The 20227-nt window shown below is 35.7% G+C and overlaps 1 protein-coding gene across 13 annotated transcripts in view; it reads left to right on the top strand.

The window, feature by feature from the left end:
- The first annotated feature begins 11555 nt into the window (after window positions 1-11555).
- Window positions 11556-20227, top strand: part of LOC129067570 (regulating synaptic membrane exocytosis protein 1) — a 197200-nt gene continuing 188528 nt past the window's right edge. For all 13 annotated transcript variants that reach the window (XM_054569582.1, XM_054569573.1, XM_054569583.1 and 10 more), the window contains exons 1-2: window positions 11556-11664; window positions 15531-16396. In XM_054569582.1, the coding sequence (XP_054425557.1) occupies window positions 15631-16396 (766 nt within the window). In that variant the 5' untranslated portion in view covers window positions 11556-11664; window positions 15531-15630. The remainder of the gene's footprint in view (window positions 11665-15530; window positions 16397-20227) is intronic.

The raw sequence follows: 20227 nt of genomic DNA on the forward strand, positions 1-20227 counted from the left end.
TGAATTCATTTACCAGTTCTAGTAGTTTCTTGGTGGAAACTTTAGTTCTCTATATACAGTATCATGTTATCTGCAAATAATAACAGTTTTACTTCTTCCTTTTGAATTTGGATGCCTTTTATTTCTTCTTTTTGATTGATTGCTATGGTTAGAACTTCCAGTACTATTTCGAATAAGAGGGGTGAAAGTGAACATCCCTGTCTTGTCCCCAATCTTAATGGGAACGCTTGTACTTTTAGCCCATTAAGTATGATGCTGGCAGTGGGTTTGTCATATACGGCCTTTATTATGTTTAGGTATGTTCCCTGTATTCCCATTTTGCTGGGAATTTTTATCACAAATGGGTGCTGGATTTTATCAAACATTTTTTCTACCTCTGTTGGTATGATCATGTAGTTTTTACCCTTCATTTTGTTTTTGTGGTGTACCATGTTTATTGATTTGCAGATATTGTACCAACCAGGCATCCCCAGAATAAATCCCACTTGATCATGGTACATGATCTTTTTATGCATTGTTGTATTTGGTTTGCTAATATTTCACTGACGATTTTAGCATCTTTGTTCATCAGGAATATTGGCCTATGATTTTCTTTATATTGTCTTTATCTGGTTTTCAGATAATGTTGGCCTCATAACGTGAGCTTGGGAGTCTTCCCTTCTCTTGAATTTTGTGGAATAGTTTGAGAATTAGAGGTATTAGTTCTTTTTGGAATGTTTGGTATAATTTACCTGTAAAGCTTTCTAGTCCAGGGCTTTGGTTTGTTGGGAGTTTTTTGATTACTCTTTCAATTTCACTAGTTGTAATCTGTTGGTACATGTACACAATGGAATACTACTTAGCTGTAAAAAAGAAGAAAATTTTACTTTTTGCAACAGCAGGGATGGACATGGAGAACATTATGCTAAGTGAAATATGCCAATCAGAGAAAGACAAATACCATATGATTTCACACTTGTGGAATCTAATGAACAAACGAAACTAACAAGCAACATAGAAACAGACTCATAGATAGAAAGCAGGCTGACAGCTGGGGTGGGGGGCTTTGGGGGGTGGAGGGATAGAGAGAAGAAGAAAAAGCTTGTGGACATGGACAACAGTGTGGTGACTGAGGGGTCAGAGGGAAGAAGGGGGGTCGAGGTGGAGAGGGTATAAGGGTGATAAATGGTAATGCAAGAATACAATAAAAATAAACTATTAAAAACAGTTTAAATAAACTGCCAAGCTATGAGTTTTTAAGTCATTGACTAGTAGGCCTTAGAAACCATTATTGTTACATATAGTAAATTAGAGGCTATACAGTATTTTGAGGCAAACACATGATTTGTATATTGTAATGGAGAGTATTTGTTACAGACAATAATAACCTTAAATAAGTGTTTGGTAAAATTAAAAAAAAAGTTTTATTTTCCCAAATAATGATAGCATTGAATGGTGGCCAGTATGCTTAGTATTCAGAAGCGTAAAAATTTTCTTCAAATGAAGGGAAATGAAGAGGGTCCTAGTTAATTTTTTGGGGTCACATGTTGACATTTTATAAAGTTACTTAAACTTTACTACACAATTTGAATAACCCATGGAAAAGCAAATACTGACATTCTATAATTTTAACTAGGCATTTAAGGATACTGAAAAAAATTCCTTGGTGTTATATTTTAAATATATGGGATTTTTAAAAGAATTTAATATGTTAAGTAGAGTAGTGTTGGCATAAAGGAGGTTGGTGATCAAAAAGGATAACGTTGTGGGTCCAGTCCCAATCAGGACGCATATAAGGATTAGCCAATGAGTGCATCAGTAAGTGGAACAACTGATCTCAATCTCTTTCTCTCCCTCTCCTTCTTCCTCTCTCTCCCTCCCTGCCTTCTTCTTCTCTCTATAAAATCAATAAATACAAAAAAATTTAGAAAAGGATAAATCAGTAGACTTGGCTTAGAGTAGACTTGGCTTAAAGTGACCTGCTGTAACCTCAGTTGAGCCACTAATCAAATGTGTCATGGTAGTGGGGGCAAGTAATTTAAATGCAGTTTCCTTTCCTGGGAGGTGATGGTTATTGAGTTAGGTGACATGTAAACTTCACTTCTTTCAACTTCTAACATTTTAATAATAACCATATTTATTATTTGCACTCTTGTGATAAAATATCATGCTTTCAAACCAATTATGAAATTCTGCATTTGCCTTATTTAGTGGATCTTAATTTTTTAAAATTTTTTATCTTAGAAGAATCACAACTTTAAAATTTGTGAACTGAGTGTGTGAGGGGAAATTAATCCAGCCTCCCTCTAAATATCAAGCATGTTCTTTGTCTCAGCCAAAAAAAAAAGTAGTAAGTTAAGTATTATTGCCCCCAATTTACACAGGAAGAACGGGCTGACTTACTGTATTACAAAAAGCAGTAAATCAGGTATGCCTGACTCTAAAGACTGTTTTTTTTCCTCATTGTACCACTTTAAATGAAACACGTTTGTCACTCCTTGAAACAAAATCTGAAATATTTTGTTAAAGTGATATTCTGACAGAAAGCAGTGGAACAATAAAAATAATCAGCGTGTTTTTTACCAGCTTAAACATAAATTCTTCATCCATGATATGACACCTTTCCATTTCCTGACAAAAGTAGATTATCATTCATATTTATTTCAAAAATCTGTCAGAATTTACCTCTAAATAATATACAATAATAAGGAAAAGATTGTTTTTTATGAGTGGTTGCATATGACTTTTCTCAGTGGGAAACCTGTGTCAAGTAACATTTTTCCATTATGTATACAGAAATGAGGTTAACTCCAGCTTAAAATTAAGCAGGAATCATCTTGCAATGACAGGTGTTTCTGCTATGTTATGATATCATTTCCAAGGTAACTAAACAGAGCATCAGAAAGGAAAGATTATGTTAACAGGTGTGAAATAAACAGCAGAAGAACACTTTACAAAAACTTTATAAAACCTTGAAAATAGATGACATTTTTGGTAAACATTACCACCAGTCTTAACACATATGAAGTTAGGGAAGGGATCAGAAATGAAATACATGGTGAAAGCTAGGCTAATGTTAACTTATTAGAAATGGGATAATTTATGCTAAAAGCTTTCTCCATGACACAGTTTTATTAAGCAAGCTAATTTTTCAAGTTCTTTGATGGCTATGATTATGTGTCCACAATACAATGTCAATGGTGATTGGTGTTTCTATGTTTTCCTTTTTTAAAAAGTAAAAGCTGTTCCAATTTCTTTCTAGCATGTAAAGTCATAAACTACTCTTGAATATATTGTTTATCTAAAAACTAGGAGAGAAAGATATATAACTTCTTTTTAGGTATCTACTTGGCAATGCCTTCTTGGATGAAGAAAGACATTTTAGAAAGCTGGGACGTGGAGTTAGTCCTATTTCTGGTTCAATTAATAAGGCATATCAAAACAATATACTGTTTAAGTTCATGGTTTTGGGGAAAAGGTGATCAGTTGTACTTGTTTCCTGGAATCTGGCATCAAAAAGGAATGCAAAAGCAAAATATTGGGTTGACAATATCTCAACCACATGGCTCCGGTTTTTGAGAAGAGTGGCCAGTTTCAGAGAGGAAGAAAACTTGATGGAGTCAGGAGGCTGCCAACAATGGGATGTAGAAATGTGTACAGAATTTCACAGCTTCTGTGGTCTTAGATTTTGAGCGCAGGGAGGGAAAGGCATTGAGCAGAAACCGTACTGATGAACACAGGATTTTACCTGCTTCCCATTGTACAGTATTGAATATAATTGTATATTGTACCTTAGTCAGCTGACACATACATATATCATATGAATGTAATATATATCTTATATATATATGAATATGATATGTATCATATGAATGTGATATATATCTTATACATCATACGAATGTTACACACATTTTCTTTATCCATTCTTCCATCAATGGACAGTTAGATTGTTTCTGTATCTTAGCTATTGTAAATAATGCTGCTGTGAACAAGGGAGTGCATGCGTCATTTTTAGTTAGTGTTTTTTTCTTCAAATAAATACCTAGAAATGAAATTTCGTAATCACATGATAATTTTGGTTACCATACCATTTTTCAGAGTCACTGCAACAATTTACATTCCCACCAACAATGCACAAGGGTTCTCTTTTTTCCACATCCTTGCCAACACTTATTTCTTCTTTTTCATAATAGCCATTCTAACAGGTGTGAGGTGAAAACTCATTGTGGTTTTGATTGGGATTTCCCTGATGATTAGTGATACTGAGCATCTCTTTATGTACCTGTTGGCTACTTGTATGTCTTCTTTGGAAGAATGTCTGTTGAGATCTTTGGTCCATTTTTTAATCAGATTTTTTGATTTTTTGAGTTGTATGAGATTTTATATACTTTGGCTATTAACCCCTTATCCAATATATAATTTAAAAATGTTGTCTTCCAGTCAGTAGGTTGCCTTTGATTTTGGTGTCAGATAAAAAAAAATCATCCCTGATGGGAAGGAACTAAGGACCTTTGTTTTCTTCCAGGATTTTTATGGTTTCAGGTCTTACTTTCAAGTCATTAATCCATGCTGAGTTAATTTTTGTGTCTGGTTAAAGATAGTGGTCCAGTTTTATTCTTTCACATGTGGCTGTCCAGTTTTCCTTATATGCTTTTTTTGCAGAGATTGTCTTTTCCCCATTGCATATTCTTGGCCCCTTTGTTGTATATTAATGGACTCTATATATTCGGTTATTTCTGGGCTCTCTACTGTTCAGTTGATCTACGTGTCTTTTTTTTTTTTATACCAGTACCTTACTATTTTGATTATAAAGTTTGTTCAAAACCTGAGAGTGTGATTCCTCCAATCTTCTTTTTTCCTCAGGATCACTTAAGCTGTTTGGGATACTTTGTGGTTTTATACAAATTTTAGAATTGTTTATTCTATTTCTTTGAAAATGTCATTAGACTTTTGATAGGGATTGCATCTGAGATTGCTTTGAGTAGCATGGACATTTTGCGTATATTAGTTTTTCCAATCCATGAGCACAAAATATCTATTTGTATCTTTTTCAATTTATTTCATTAATGTCTAGTTTTCATTGTACAGGTTGTTCACCTCCTTGATTAAATTTATTCCTAGGTATTTTATTATTTTTGATGCAGTTGTAAATGAAATTTTATTAAATATCTGTTTATTACAGTCTGTTATTAGTACATGCAACAGATTTTTGTATATTGATTTTGTATTCTGCAACTTTCCTGAATTTGTTTATTAGTTCTAACAACTTTTGGTGGAATGGTTAGGGATTTCTGTATATAATATCATACCATTTGCAAATAGTGACACTTTTACTTTTTTCTTTCCAGTTTGGATGCTTTTTCATTTATTTTTCTTGCCTAAGTACTCTGGCTAGAACTTCCACCACTATGTCAAGTAAAAGTGGCAAGAATGGGCATCCTTTTCACCATTAAGTATGATGTTAACTGTGGGCTTGCCATGTTATGTTGAAGTCTTTATTATGTTGAGGTGTGTTCCTTCTATACCCACTTCATTGGGAGTTTTTGTCATAAATGGATGTTGAATTCTGCCATGTTTTTCTGCATATATTGGGATGATCATATGATTTTTATCCATCATTTTGTTACTGTGATATATCACACTGACTGAATTGCAGATGCAGAATCATCATGGCATCCCTGGAATAAATCCCACTCAGTCATATTGTATGATCCTTTTAATATATTATTGAATTCAGTTTGTTAATATTTTGTTGGAGACTTCTGTACCCATGTTCATCAGAAATACTGGTATGTAATTTTATTTTCTTGTGATGTCTGGACTAGTTTTGGTATGCGGTAATGCTGGTCTCTTGAGTTTGGAAGTGTTTCATCCTCTTCTATTCTTTGAAAGAGTTTGAGGATTTGTATTAAATCTTCTTTGAATATTTGGCATAATTTATCACTGAAGTTGTCTGGTCCTGGACTTTTGTTTGTTGGAAAGTTTTTGATTATTGATTCAATCTCCTTACTAGTAATCAGTCAGTTCAGATTTTCTATTTCTTAGTAACTATTTGCTCATTTTTCTTCATGATCCAGTCTTGGAAGGTTGTATATTTCTAAGAGTTTATCCATCCCTACTATGTTTTCTAATTTATTGACATATAATTATTTGTAAGAGGGATGGATATAGGGTTTCATTTCATTTTATTTTTTTACAGAGTTCCTTGTATCAGAAGTTTAGTACTAGGGGAATGCTGACTTGATAAAATGAGTTAAGAAGTGGAAGTAGTTCTTTTTAATCTTTTTAATAAAAACTGTTCATGTACAATTTCTATCATTTGTTCTCCAGGTATGTTTAAAATAATTTTCCAGTACAGCTAGCTTGTTCTAGAATTTTCATTGTAAGTTGTCTTTTAATTATGAATTCTACTTCTTTTGTTTTTTATTTAAAAAAAACTTTATTGTTGTTCAATTACAATCATCCCCATTTCTCCCCTCCCCCCCGCCATTACTCTCTTCTTTACTAGTTTAAGGCTATTTGGATTTTCTATTTCTTCTTGTGCCAGTTATGGTAGCTTGGATTTTTAAAGAAAATTCAGGGCATCACCCTAGCTGGTGTGGCTCAGTGAATTGAGTGCCAGCCTGCTAACCAGAGGATCACTGGTTGTATTCCCAGTCAGGGCACATGCCCGGGTTGTGGGCTGGGTCCCCAGTATGGGGGCGCATGATAGGTAACCACACATTGATGCTTCTCTCCTTTTCTTTCTCCCTCACTTCTCCCCTCTCTAGAAATGAATAAAGTTCTTTTTAAAAATTCAAATTACCTAAACTTCACAAAATGTGTAACATAACAATTTTTAATAAAGTATTGTTTTAAACAAAAGTCAGTATTAAAATTTGTATCTAAAACATAGAATGAAAATTTAACACAGGCTATCCTTTGTTTTTTAAAACACTTCATGTTTATATTTATTCTTTATGTGATAATACTAAATACCTCAAATGGGTTATTATAAGCAAGACATTGTTAATGTAAGAATACTGTACCTCTTTGTCAGTTTCTCTCAGTAATAAATATCATTGAGAGTAAATCCAAGGCATATTCCTTCTGCTCTGTGTTGCTGGTTCTATAAACATTTCATGTGAAGGCAAGTGTAAAGTATTTCTTCCTCTATATAATGTTTTCTTTTTCTTCCAAACTCATGATTTTATCCATAGAATTCATATTTATCCCCTCTCTCTCTCTATATATGTATATACAGACATATATACATATATGTATATATTATTTGATATTCTTTGATATATACATGCATAAATATTCATATATAGGTACATATATAGGTACAATATGTAGTAGGGGGTGTTGTAATTTTTATTTCTCTGCCTGAACTATTTATGGGGGATTTATAAAACAAGTTACTGTATTTCTTAAGTATTCATTAGGTGGGAAGATGTAATTTACAGTGCTGTTAGATCAAAAGGCCGAAATAAAATTTTCAAGTATTCTTCATATTTCTGATATATGTTGTATGGCATGCACTTTCAGAAGCCATGTTGCACCACAATATTTCATTTCAGTTTGTATTTATTTGGCTGCTTAACATCTGTAAATTATTAAGCTAAGTTATTACACAGACCTGCTTTAGTTTAGATGAATATGGAACACATCCCAGGGTACTTAATCAGAGTATAAGCTTGCATAGTGCAATCTCTAAAAGGTAGCGGTGTGTGTGTGTGTGTGCAGCATTTTTTTTGGTAGAAATAATTGTCTTTTATTTTTAATTTTAGAAAAAATTAGTTAAGAAAGGATTATCTATATAGTTCCAGGAAAGCATTATAAAATATAATACTAGATTCAAAAAGAGAATCTTTAAACATACATAACTGTATTGCTTCTTAGTAACTATTTGCTCATTTTTATACATGACTCTGATGTTTGATGTGAACTATGCCATGCATGGGTAGGAGGTCCATTTAAAATGTAAATAGACCAATATATTATTATGTAGAGGAGTATGGAAAGTTCACTGATATAGTTTTAGATCTCATGTTGTGTTAATCTTAAGAAACTACAGCTCGTTGAGTTTTGGGGTAGTATTGAAGAATAATATTTACAATTATCCAAAAAGCCTACTCTTCCCTTTCCCAGCTATATATTTGTGTGAAACTGGATATTGTTTGTTTACTTCAACCAAAACAGTATATTGCAATGGATGAATGTAGAAACCAAAATGAGATTCTAGCCAGACATTTAAAAATGCATTAAAATTTTAAAAAAATGTAAATGGAAAAAAAAGAAAGGTATGACAAAAATATTCTATTATGTTTTCTTTACAACTCATACAAGCAATTTATTTTTTATTTGTAAACTTTGTGGCAAGAGTAATTTATATAACTAAAACTTGAGATTTTGTGGTAGTATTTAAATACAAATATTTTGACTTTTTTATAGTTATTTTTGCTTTCAAATTGGAGAATACATTGACCATGCTTATAATTAATTTTGAAATATAATCTAAAAATTTTGTGGTGCACCAGAAAATAAGATATAGGAAAATATTTGGAATTAAACAATATATTCTTAAGTGTTAAAAATAGACAAAATTAGTTACAACATCACAGATGTGAATGAACAAATAATAGTTTGAAAATATTAAAGTAGCAGTTTCTACTTATCCACTAACTGTAAACTTTTAAATAAACTTAAAATAATATTAAAGGAATTGATAAATTTATTGTAATTAAAGTTACTTAATTAATAATCACTATATTTTCTTTACTTTTACTGATCTTGTACCAATTCTGCACATATTCAAAATCTGGAACTTTCCCACATCTGGCAATTATTTTCCATTGGACCATTGTTATAAATAACACTTAAAAATATCAATCAATCAAGATAAGAATTTCCTAGAGAATATAAAGATGTACAGTGAAGTGAAGAGTCTCCTTTGCTCTTCTTTTAATCAGTGTTATTATGCTTCTTTCTGCCTCTTTCTAACTCCATGTTTTAATTTTTGTATTAATTGTAAATTTTATTGTTTTTCTGTATGGTTTTAAAGGAAATTTATAAATTTATACAAAGGATGCCTTAATATTTTTGTAGAAAAGGACTTAATTTAGATCACAAGTAATATATTTCTTATAATAAATACAAATTTAATGTCTGCTTAATCAATGTGAAATAGCCATTGTTTCATAACAATTTCCTTAGCTACTGCAGGTCCTCGAATGTTATTTATTAAGTGTCATTTCTTTTTAACATTGGCGAGATACCATAGGAACTTAACTCTTCTTAATATCAATTAGCCTATGGTAAATTTGGTTGTTACATGTTGTTTCACTTAAAGTTGCAGAAGCTATCAGTGACGTTAAGTGAGCACTTACTACATGTGATATGGCTTCAGACCTGCTCATCACTGTCACATCAGCTAAAGAGGCAACTGATGAGGAAACACATGACCTCTCCCCATCCAAGGTCTAGGCAGAGGAGAATCAGTGCCACTGTGCCTGGAAGTCGTGGTGGTGGGACATGGCCCCCTATGACGTAATCTTTAATATATCCATGTGCAACCCATCAGGACTTCTGAGGGACCTCATTTATGATATAATGAGACTATGATACATTAAGTATAAGATATCCTTATTTGGAAAGTGAAGATATATTACACAAATCTTTTATTTTGTTCATCTTGTTGCACATCCTTCATAAATGAGAATTCTGTGATATCGATTATAAGACAATATGTAGATGTTATGCCTAACTACTTTCGTGAACATAGTTCATTCTATGATTTGAGGAAATCTAGAGAAATAAATTAAGTTTTAACAATATTATACATTTTTTGCAAATATCTTTAAGTCTTAGTTTTCCCCATATGGGGTGGGGCAAAAATGCATTTATAGTTGTGAGTACACAAAACACAATTTATGCTTATATTATTATTTACTAATTATTGTATTATTTTCCATAGAAACAACTGCAAACCTACTTTTTCCCCACCCTTTATTATGAATTTATTTGAGTTTCCTTGCTTAGAAAGCAGCAGTTATTAACAGTTTATCTGCAGTTTTTTCAACATTAAATATATTGCTTTTCTCCTTTTTTTATTCTCACTTTAGCTTTTATTTTTATCAGATTTTATGGGTACAGTTATAATTTTCCTCCTATCCATCTGAATGTTTCAGTTGTACATTTTCTTCTGTTTGCCAAATAAACAAAACTGCTTCTTTTACTCATTGTTTCTCACATAATGTCTCTAGGACTTATTCACCCTTATGTGGTATTTTTGAGGAACTATTGACTGAATTCCTATTTGTGAAAATGAGGGCCTAGAGTTTCATAATCAGTTTTTTTCCTGGCGGGGTGTTGTTTCTGAAGTACAAAGGAAAATAAAGTACATTCAAAGGAAGTCAGCTGAGGCAGCAAGATGAACTCACCACAAGGAAGCAGAGGTACTGGTGATACTTGAAGCTGAAGCTCATGGGGCTGCAGGCACCTGTCTTAGCTCTGTGTCTGCTAGGTGTCACTGTTATCATTATTCTTTCTAGTATGATCATTGTCCTCATTATCACATGCATTTTAAATGTCACCAAGAGGAGAGCAGACATACAGATTTATTTTAAGTGGTCATATATCTTATAGTTTATCAGTGGATGTACTTCTAAATGACCATTCCAAAGTAGCTCTCCTAGTGGAAACTATATTAAAGTTGTCACATATGAATAAACCCCAACCCAGATTTATGGATTTAGTAGATGTGTGCATGGAAAATTATATTTAATAGCATAAAATACACCTGAGGTTAGTTTATTACTAATAAACTAGAGAAAATATACAACCTGACCTTTTTTCTCCTTATATTTTATTGTTTGTTTGTTTATTCCAAAGGAATATATTTTAATATTGGCTTTAAAAATGGATGATTTTTTAAAAAAAATAGATATCTTCTTAATCCTTTGAGACACTGAAGTTTGTGTACATAAATATTAATTCTATAGCTCCTTACAATATTTTTCTAATCAATCAACTACCCTTCTTAGAACACTTTAGTAATAGATATTTTAAATGAAACTTCAGGGCTAGTCATACAAAATGCGATGATACATGGTAAAAGGAAACTCAGAATCATAGGATTAGAATGGAAGAGAAAACTCTATTCTGGTTACCCAGATGCACTCTGACTTCATATACTCGACTATGACTTGTGCAAAGACTTTTATTTCCACAAGAAACTTACAAAGATAATTATGAAGATGACAACCATTTTTTTCCTTAAAAGACATTTCAGTTTGATGAAAATAATTTATTTCCCAATGGCATAAAAAATTTATATTGTTCTCTTTTCTTCAAATAGGTTATGTGGGTATGCAATTTATGTCGAAAGCAGCAAGAAATCTTAACCAAATCTGGGGCCTGGTTCTTTGGAAGTGGCCCTCAGCAGCCCAGTCAGGATGGAACCTTAAGTGATACGGCTACAGGTGCTGGCTCTGAGGTACCCAGAGAAAAGAAAGCGCGGCTCCAAGAGCGATCACGGTCGCAGACCCCCCTGAGCACAGCAGCTGCCTCCTCCCAGGACACAGCTCCTCCAGGTGCACAGCCAGACAGGAGTAAAGGGGCCGAGCCCTCACTGCAAGCCCTGGGGCCGGAGCAGAAACAGGCTGCATCCAGGTCTAGAAGTGAACCTCCGAGAGAGAGGTAATAGCTCGTTAACCATGTAAGCAAAAGGCAAGGTCTTGTTTAGACAGCAAACCTATTTTCAAGAATTTAACAGTTATTAAGGAAATGTGTGGAAGTGGTACATCTCAGGCCCCTCAGAGAAGGTTACAACAGGCATGAGGTGCTTTGTTTATCTGCAGAATGTATCGTGCCTTTGGAGACCTTTGTTGAGAAGCTTTTCTGTCATATTATGCACAGATGTCACCCAGTTAGGCTACTAACTTCCAACCTTAAATTCAGCAGAGCTTTTAGATCATTAATGCACGTATACAGTTAGACCTTTAATTGAAAGTGTGCTCTGAGAGAATATGACGGGGGCACTGGAGGGTGTGTGGGTACATCAGCAAAGCCTCTTTTGAGGACATTTCTTTTAAGATGAGCTCTTAAAAGTGACTAGGAATTAACTGGGTGAAGAGTGGGATGGGTGGTCCAGGTACATGCAGGGACATGCAGCCTGAAGGGACAAGGCTGGTGGAAAACCTAAGGGGTACCCGCTGGCTAGAGTATGAGTAGCAGAGTGAGGTGTGGCGGAGAGGTGGTGGTGAGGGTATCAGAGCCCAGGTCACGCTGGGACTTCTGGCCAGGTTAAATTACATAGCTTTTATCTTAGGAATAATGGGAGGCCACTGAGAAATTGAAGCATGGGTGAACATGATCAGATAATTTATTTCAATGGATTCATTCATTCATTCATTAAAACGATGTATTTATGACCAGCCAAGATGCTTTACACTGGGAGATAATGTTAACAAGAAGCGCCTAGGCCTTTTCTTCACACGCTTGGTAGTTTGGGGGACTTGCCTGTTGTTAAGAGCAGGCTTGCCTGCTTTTGGCTCCAAGGAAGGCTTTTGCTTCCCTTTTCAAACAAAACCCATAAATTAAATAAAAATTTTTCAAAGTAAAAGAGGCCTGGATTCCAGTCCTGACTGTGTCATTCTAGTAACAACCCACCTTACAGGGTGTGGCAGGGATTAAATGAGAACATGTGTTGAGAAGTGGGCACGTGGGAAGCATTCAATTAATGTAGCTATTATGTAAACCAATAGCCATTATATATTTACTATAAGCAAACTCTGTGCCAAGAACCAGAGGGTATAAAGATGATTAGGACTCAATCCCTTTTCTCACAGATCCTAGGGAAGATACCACACAATATCCTAGGGAAGACAGATTCCTGGGCAATTACTAGAATCCTGTACCAGAAGGCGGATTTGATCAAGGCTAGAAAATACACATAGTACTTTGGGAGCTGCAGGAAAGAGGAAGTGCATTCTGAATAAAGCTTTGCAGGATATCCAGGAGTTGTAAGTAGACAGAGTAGGAGAAGACATTACAGGAAATAAAAATGAGTGTACATAGACTATGTGGCAAGAAGACAGAAAGGACACCAGATATAACTCAGAATTAATAGACAGAATTAATTGCTTTTGGTGATAAATTGATGTGTGTTAAGGAAAGTATACTGAAGGTACACTTTGGGATTGGTCAGAAAATATTTTTAAGTAAGGTAATTTGGTACTATAAATTTGCTAAAGAGAAATATGGATCCTGTTTATGGCATATGGGGAAAAACTAAAAAAATTCAAAAATGAGGACTGAGAAGAGACTTTTTGTCTCGATGAAATTTGAAGACAATCGATAGGGACAAATGCCCTTTTGATAATACAAATCACTTGCTGATTATATAAATACTTAAGAAAACAGCAAGGACATTGAGTGTAGGAGAAGAAAAAGATAGGTGACAACTTCAGGGAGAGAAGCAAGCGTAAAAGAATGGCAGTCTGTTTTAAATTATTGAAGCATTCTTGATCATACTTCATACACTCATCAGAAGCCAGTGGAAATGGAACAATTAAAGGTAGAGGTGAGAAAAACAATCAGTAAAGAATCAGAGAGACTGGAAAGCACCTCTATTTGCATAATACTCTGTCCTTTCATAAAGCATTTTCACAAACAGTATCTCCTTTAATCCTCACATGAACTCTGCAAGGTAAGCATTATTTATCAGCACTTAAGAAAAAGTAAATTAATATAAACTTCTAACCAGAACAACTATGCCTTAGTGAGCTACTAAATGTTTGCAGTACAGTCATCATGCTGTTATGAAAACTGTATTTGATAAGGATTAGTATGTATTCAATTAGAACCTTACAATGCCACCCTTGCAATTCCATCTTTGATGAAAATCCCTTTCACTTCAAGGGACCAACGTAGTCTAAAGCAGAAGCTGCCGTAGTTCCATTTTGCTTTCCTGTGCCATCTGATAAGCTTTACTCTTTCTTTTCACTATCACCAGCCCCTCCTCAAACTGACCCATAACATATCTTAGCCAATTACTACTTTGGTAACCCAAAATAGAAATTGCCCTACTTTTTCTCATCTTGTACTTTTTTTAAAAAAAATTTTTATTAATTTTTTTATTGTTCAATTACAGTTGTCCCCCATTTTTCCCCCATTACTCTCCTCTACCCGACCAACCCCCACCTTTCACACTTAATCCCACGCCCCCTTGTCTTTGTCCATGGGTCCTGTATACAAGTTCCTTGACTTGACCTTTGCCCTCCTTTCCCCATTATCTCCTTCCTCGCTCTCCTCTGGTCACTGTTAGTTTGTTCTTTATTTCCATGTCTCTGGTTCTATTTTGCCCATTTGTTTGTTTTGTTATTAGGTTACACTTATAGGTGAGATCATATGGTATTTTGTCTTTCACCATCTGGCTTATTTCACTTAGCATAATACTCTCCAGTTCCATCCATGCATCTTGTATTTTTTTTTCTTGATGTTTAGTACATCTCCGTTTAGACTTCTACTCAAATAATGTTCCCTCTAGAAAGTCCTTTCTATGGACCTCAAGATTCAAAAAAAAAAAAAAAAGCCTTAGGTTGTCTCCATTTTAATTGCATAGTAGAACATGTAGTGTCAGAATGCTTAGCCAAGGCACTCCCTTTTTGTAACTTCTCAAATAATTGCTGGAACTTTCCAAAATCAAGTCACACCACTGTATAAGAAGGGCTGAAAGGAGCAATTGAATGATCTATCTACAAGGTTCAATGATTGCTAAACCCCTTTCCTTTCTTTTTATCTTGCCAGTGATCTCAACAAGAGAGAAAAATAGGAAAAACAAAAACAAAAAAAACCTGTTTTCTCCTTTTGTACTGTGTTCTGAAATGAGGGAGAGGGAGAATGAAGGGAAAACGAGTATTAGTTTTAAAAATTTCAATATTTCTATTATTATTGCCCATGGAAGGTAAAATAAAGGTTAAACTTCGGCCATTTTCCCCCCTAACTTCCTAAAAAGGTGTCTGAGTGCTTATGATCTCATTAAAATTACTTTTGTTTTACTACTGAAGAAGTGCTATTAGATTTGATTGCTGATATACACACACTTGCATTTGCATTTCTTTAAAAGTTTGAGTTATAAGATTGTCCACACCTATTCTCCAACTATATATCAAGTATATATTTAGTTTTGAGTTAATGTGTGTTATATTTTACTCCTATATTATTACCTATACTAGTATCATCTAAAACATTTTTAGTCTATGATTCACAAGCAGTGGTTAGCATAAATCTTGTTCATTTATTGAATTTACTGATGCTTTTTATTGATCTAGTTAATTTATAATTTTAAATGTGCACTTTCTAAAGTCCCTGAACATACTGTAATGCGAAGGAGAGCTAATCAGATATGCAGGTTTATACATGCCTTATCATGTCGCTTTCTAATTAAACATCGAAGTATAAGTAATTACTCTAAAGGATTTAAATCCGGAATATAAAGATCTGGTTTTCACTTCATGCTTTAGGCACTGGTCTTCTTCTTGACGTTCCTTTGCATATCATAGGAAGAAGACTCCAGGGCTCTCTGAGCAGAATGGCAAAGGATCCCAGAAGGTCGAGAGGAAGCGGGGGCCAAAACCCTCCGTGCAACCTGGGGAGGGGGCCATGGAAGAACGAGAGCGGAAAGACCGGCGGGAAACCCGAAGGCTGGAGAAAGGGCGGTCACAGGACTACCCCGACGTGCCGGAAAAACGAGACGACGGCAAAGCGGCGGATGATGAGAAGCAAAGGGGTGAGGAGGAGTACCAAACCAGGTACCGCAGCGACCCGAACCTGGCGCGGTACCCGGTGAAACCGCCGCCCGAAGAGCAGCAGATGCGCATGCACGCCCGTGTGTCCCGCGCGCGGCACGAGCGGCGCCACAGCGACGTGGCGCTCCCACGCACCGAGGCGGGCGCCTTGCCGCCCGAGAGCAAGGCCGGGAAGCGTGTGCCGGCCGCCAGCAGGGCTTTGCCGCCCGACTCGCAGCGGGCCTACTCGACCGAGAGGACTGCGGAAGCCAGGGCGCCGGGCGCCAAGCAGCTAACGAACCACAGCCCGCCGGCACCCAGGCATGGGCCGGTCCCCGCAAAAGCCGTGGAGCCCAAAGCCCAGGAGCCCCTCAGGAAGCAGAGCCGCCTGGATCCCAGCTCGGCAGTCCTCATGCGGAAGGCCAAGCGCGAGAAGGCGGAGGTCATGCTGCGGAACGACTCGCTGAGCTCTGATCAGTCCGAGTCCGTGCGGCCGTCTCCGCCCAAGCCCCACCGGTCCAAGAGGGGCGGCAAGAAGAGGCAGATGTCGGTCAGCAGCTCGGAGGAGGAAGGCGTGTCGACGCCGGAGTACACCAGCTGCGAGGACGTGGAGCTGGAGAGCGAGAGCGTCAGCGAGAAAGGTAAGGGGGCGGTGCCGGCCACGCGCCGGGATGGGTGCGGGGTTCGGAGGTGGGCCTGCATCACGGCCAAGATGCGCCTGTGCGGGCGGTCGAGGTGGAGTGTGTGCTGGGCTTGGAGATGTCTGTCTGCCAAGCCGGGGGTGCGCGTATGCCAGGTTTCGAAGTGTGTCTTGTAATGTACAATGGGATGACTACAGCTATCACTACTCTATGGTATATGAGAAAGTTGGCTGAAGTGCACATCACAAAGTAAAAAACTTTTTTTTTTTTTGTAATTAGAAGAGATGGATGTTAACTAAATTCATGGTAATAATCATTTCTTAATATAGGTATGTCAATTCATTATGCGCTATACTTTAAACTTATACAGAGCTGGGTAACAATTATATCTCAATGATTTGTAGGAAAAAAATCTCAAAAAAAGTGGAGGGGAGAAAGTATGACTTGGAAAGCACACAGCTTCTATCCCAGTGAATAGAAGTTTTTAGTAGTCGTTTTTTGTGGGATTTTAAAACAACCACAAGCCCCAGATTTGGGTTACAAGAGTTCTTAATGACTTTGGTTTCTCTCATTCTTGGAAAGTCAGTTATGACTTAAGTTTTCAGTTATTATTTTGGGGTGGATATATTTGTCTGGGAAAAAATAGCTTCTCTTGTAGGAAACCAAAATTGTGCTTGATAAAGGGAATTGTACTTTTTAAAAAAACTTTAGTGGTGTGATAGTCCAGTCACAGAAGGAGCAGTTTTCAAGTTTCAAATGTCTTTCTCATAATTTATAAAGAAATTCCTTCACAAATATTATACCATGAAGATGTTACATATTGTGCTTCAGATTTATGATAACTTTGGAATATGAAGTTCATTTTACCTATTAGATTGCAAGAGATTTTGGAACATTGCCTGATAGTTTTCCTTTTTTCCTGTCTAAACCTTCACTCTACGATACCATAGCTCCAGGTAACTATTTAAATTTAAATTAATTAAAATTAAATAAACTTAAAAATAATTCAGTTCCACCCTTGCACTTGGCCGCATTGCAAGTGCTCAAGAGCAATCATCAGAGAAAGTTTCTTTAGATTGCACTGGCTGAGAAAATACTTCAATGTATTAGTAAAATTATGAATATTGGTTTGAATATTAACTCAGATTTAAACTGGCCACAATCCTAAATTTGATGGTGAGGGTCATCATTCTCATTGTAGTGTTGGGGGTCCTTGTATGTTTCTTAGTTAATTTATATTTTGGGATGACTGCATAGTTTTGGGCTTGCTTTATAATTGCTAAGTTATGTACTAAATATATGTTTTATAGAACTATCACTTTGTTTTCTCATCTTCTCCATCTCTAAACTACACACAGGTTTTCTTTCTCTTTCTCTGTGTGTATGTATATATAAACACATACATAGATTTAATTAAATATGTCTGTATATATAAACACGTATAGGTATGTATATGTGTGTGCATACACACACACACACACACACATATATATAAATAAATGGAGGTGATGTAACTTGTGCAAGGTGCTGGAAATTATCATTGCTGGTTCATACGCTAGCCTTAAGTAGTCAGTGGTGGGTTTTAGTATTGAAGGCACTAATAGATACTACAGATGATGGAATTTCTAATTTAGTTTGAAATAGGAAATGTCTACGCTACATTGATTAAAAAAAAGCCATCCTTCTGATGACTTATGTTTGAATGGTAAGTCATTATGCCTATGTTCATGCATATTGTCTATTAGCTTTTAAAAAGTCAGATGCTGAGTAGACTGTTGTTGCCTTTTGTGCCTTAATATGCTTGTAAGCACATATTTTTCCCCTCGGAAGTAGGAGAGTGTTAAGTAATGGATGTGCTCAATCGGTGTGCAGGTAACTCTTGACAGATATATACATATATATTTTTCTCATTCCTTAAAGAAAGGACTCTACCAGTTCTTACTGAATATGGATTATGAATCACAGTGAACATGGAATCAGACAGAATTGAATCTCAAAATTATTTACAGTAACAACATAGTATGGAAGAAAACATGACTAATGGCATGGGTAATTCATTGGAGGGATGGAGCTGGTGTAATATGAGAAACTACCTGCCTTTGCACACTGTCTCCTCTCCTTGGGAATTTTCATTCTGGGAACTTGGGTGACCACTTGGGATCTATATCCCTCTGAAGCTGGAGCCAGATCTCTTCGTCTGGGGACACAGGAGCATCACAGGTACCCTTATCTAATACAGACGCCCCATTTTCTCTTAACGTATAATTAATCTCCTTACCAATGCCTTGAATTTACTCCAAAGTAGCTGTTCTCTTCTAATATTTCAACCAATTCCAACTCAGCATTTACAAAATGAAACATTAGCTAGAAAGAACATACTTTTTAATAATCTGTAATATCTATTAATAACTTTATTACCAAATCTCTCCATTGCCTAATATGATAATCTCTGGCACCCTTCCCCCTGCCCAGGTTGCTCAACCTCCAGAAGTCATTAAATTGTGAGTGGTTTGAATGAGATGATGCACATCCTTCCTCTATTGATTTTTCCTGTGGCTCCTATACTATAGATCTAATGCCACAATGAGTATGAGATAATCATTCATACATATAATATACAGAGAAATTATTATGAACAATTTTCAATATCTTACAGACTCCAGTGGGGTGAGAAGGGGAAGAATGATTTGGGAAGAGATTCCTTAGAAGAAAGTAGATACTATGTTTTGAGTTTCAGGGTCATGGGAAGAGTATTCCCATGGAGTAAAATTTAAAGGGCATTGGTACACAGAAATTAAAGTTACATTTTTACTGCATCCCATGCATTTTCTTGTACAGTTTATCAGTTACCCATGTAAATTAAACATCTAACACAATGCCTGGCTCTTTAGTCTGTTCAAGTTGCTATAACAAAATACCACAGACTGGGTAGCTTATGAACAGTGGAAATTTATTTTTCACCCTTCTGCAGGCTGGGAAGTCCAAGATCATGGTGCTAGGATGGCCAAGTTTTGTTGAAGGCCCTCTTCTTGGTCATAGGTGGCAGCGTCTTGAGATTTCATCACATGGTGGAAGGGGCTCGGGAGTCTGTGCAGTCTCCTTTCTAAGAGCATTTATGAAGGCTTTACCCTCAAAATCCAAGCACCTACCAAAGGCCCCACCTCTCATACCATCATCTTTAGGGGCTAGGATTTCAGCCTATGAATTTTGCGGTGAGGGGCACAAACATTCAGATTATAGCACTTTCATAAAATAACCTATATATGTACTATTTTTGTAATTCATATTATTATGCTGAGATGGTTTGTATATTTATTAGCAAATATATATTTAGCACTTTTGGTAGGTAAACTGAGGTTTAATAAAAAAAAGAATATGCCCTATGCTGTCATGGAGCTGATATTGTGTTGAGAAATAAGCAATAAAAAATAATTACACAATGAAATGCAATTTAATATATGCCTCCAAGGGACATGTCTTCAAGATACACTGATATAATTTTGCTATGTGTCCAACCATTCAATAAAAGATAAGCTGATCAAATAAATGGCATCTGAAAGACAACCTGATATTTACGTATATTGAATATAATCTTTTATGTATAGTGTAATTCAACTCACACGCACAAGACCCACACAAAGATTAAGGGTAAGCTCTATCTAGTGGGGTTATCTAAAAATTGAGTTCCATTACCATATGTTTTCAACAGGAATGCTGGTCATATTGCTTTTGCCACTGAAAAAAATTGGGCATCTCTTGTCTCTTAGCTTATAAATATTAACTAATATAAATCTTTCTCTACAGAAGAAAAATAGTGAACTTACTCTTGCC

The sequence above is a fragment of the Pteronotus mesoamericanus genome, unplaced genomic scaffold, assembly GCF_021234165.1.
Source record: "Pteronotus mesoamericanus isolate MK-2021 breed Mesoamerican mustached bat unplaced genomic scaffold, CSHL_Meso_final contig_20, whole genome shotgun sequence".
In the NCBI taxonomy this organism is placed as follows: Eukaryota; Metazoa; Chordata; class Mammalia; order Chiroptera; family Mormoopidae; genus Pteronotus; species Pteronotus mesoamericanus.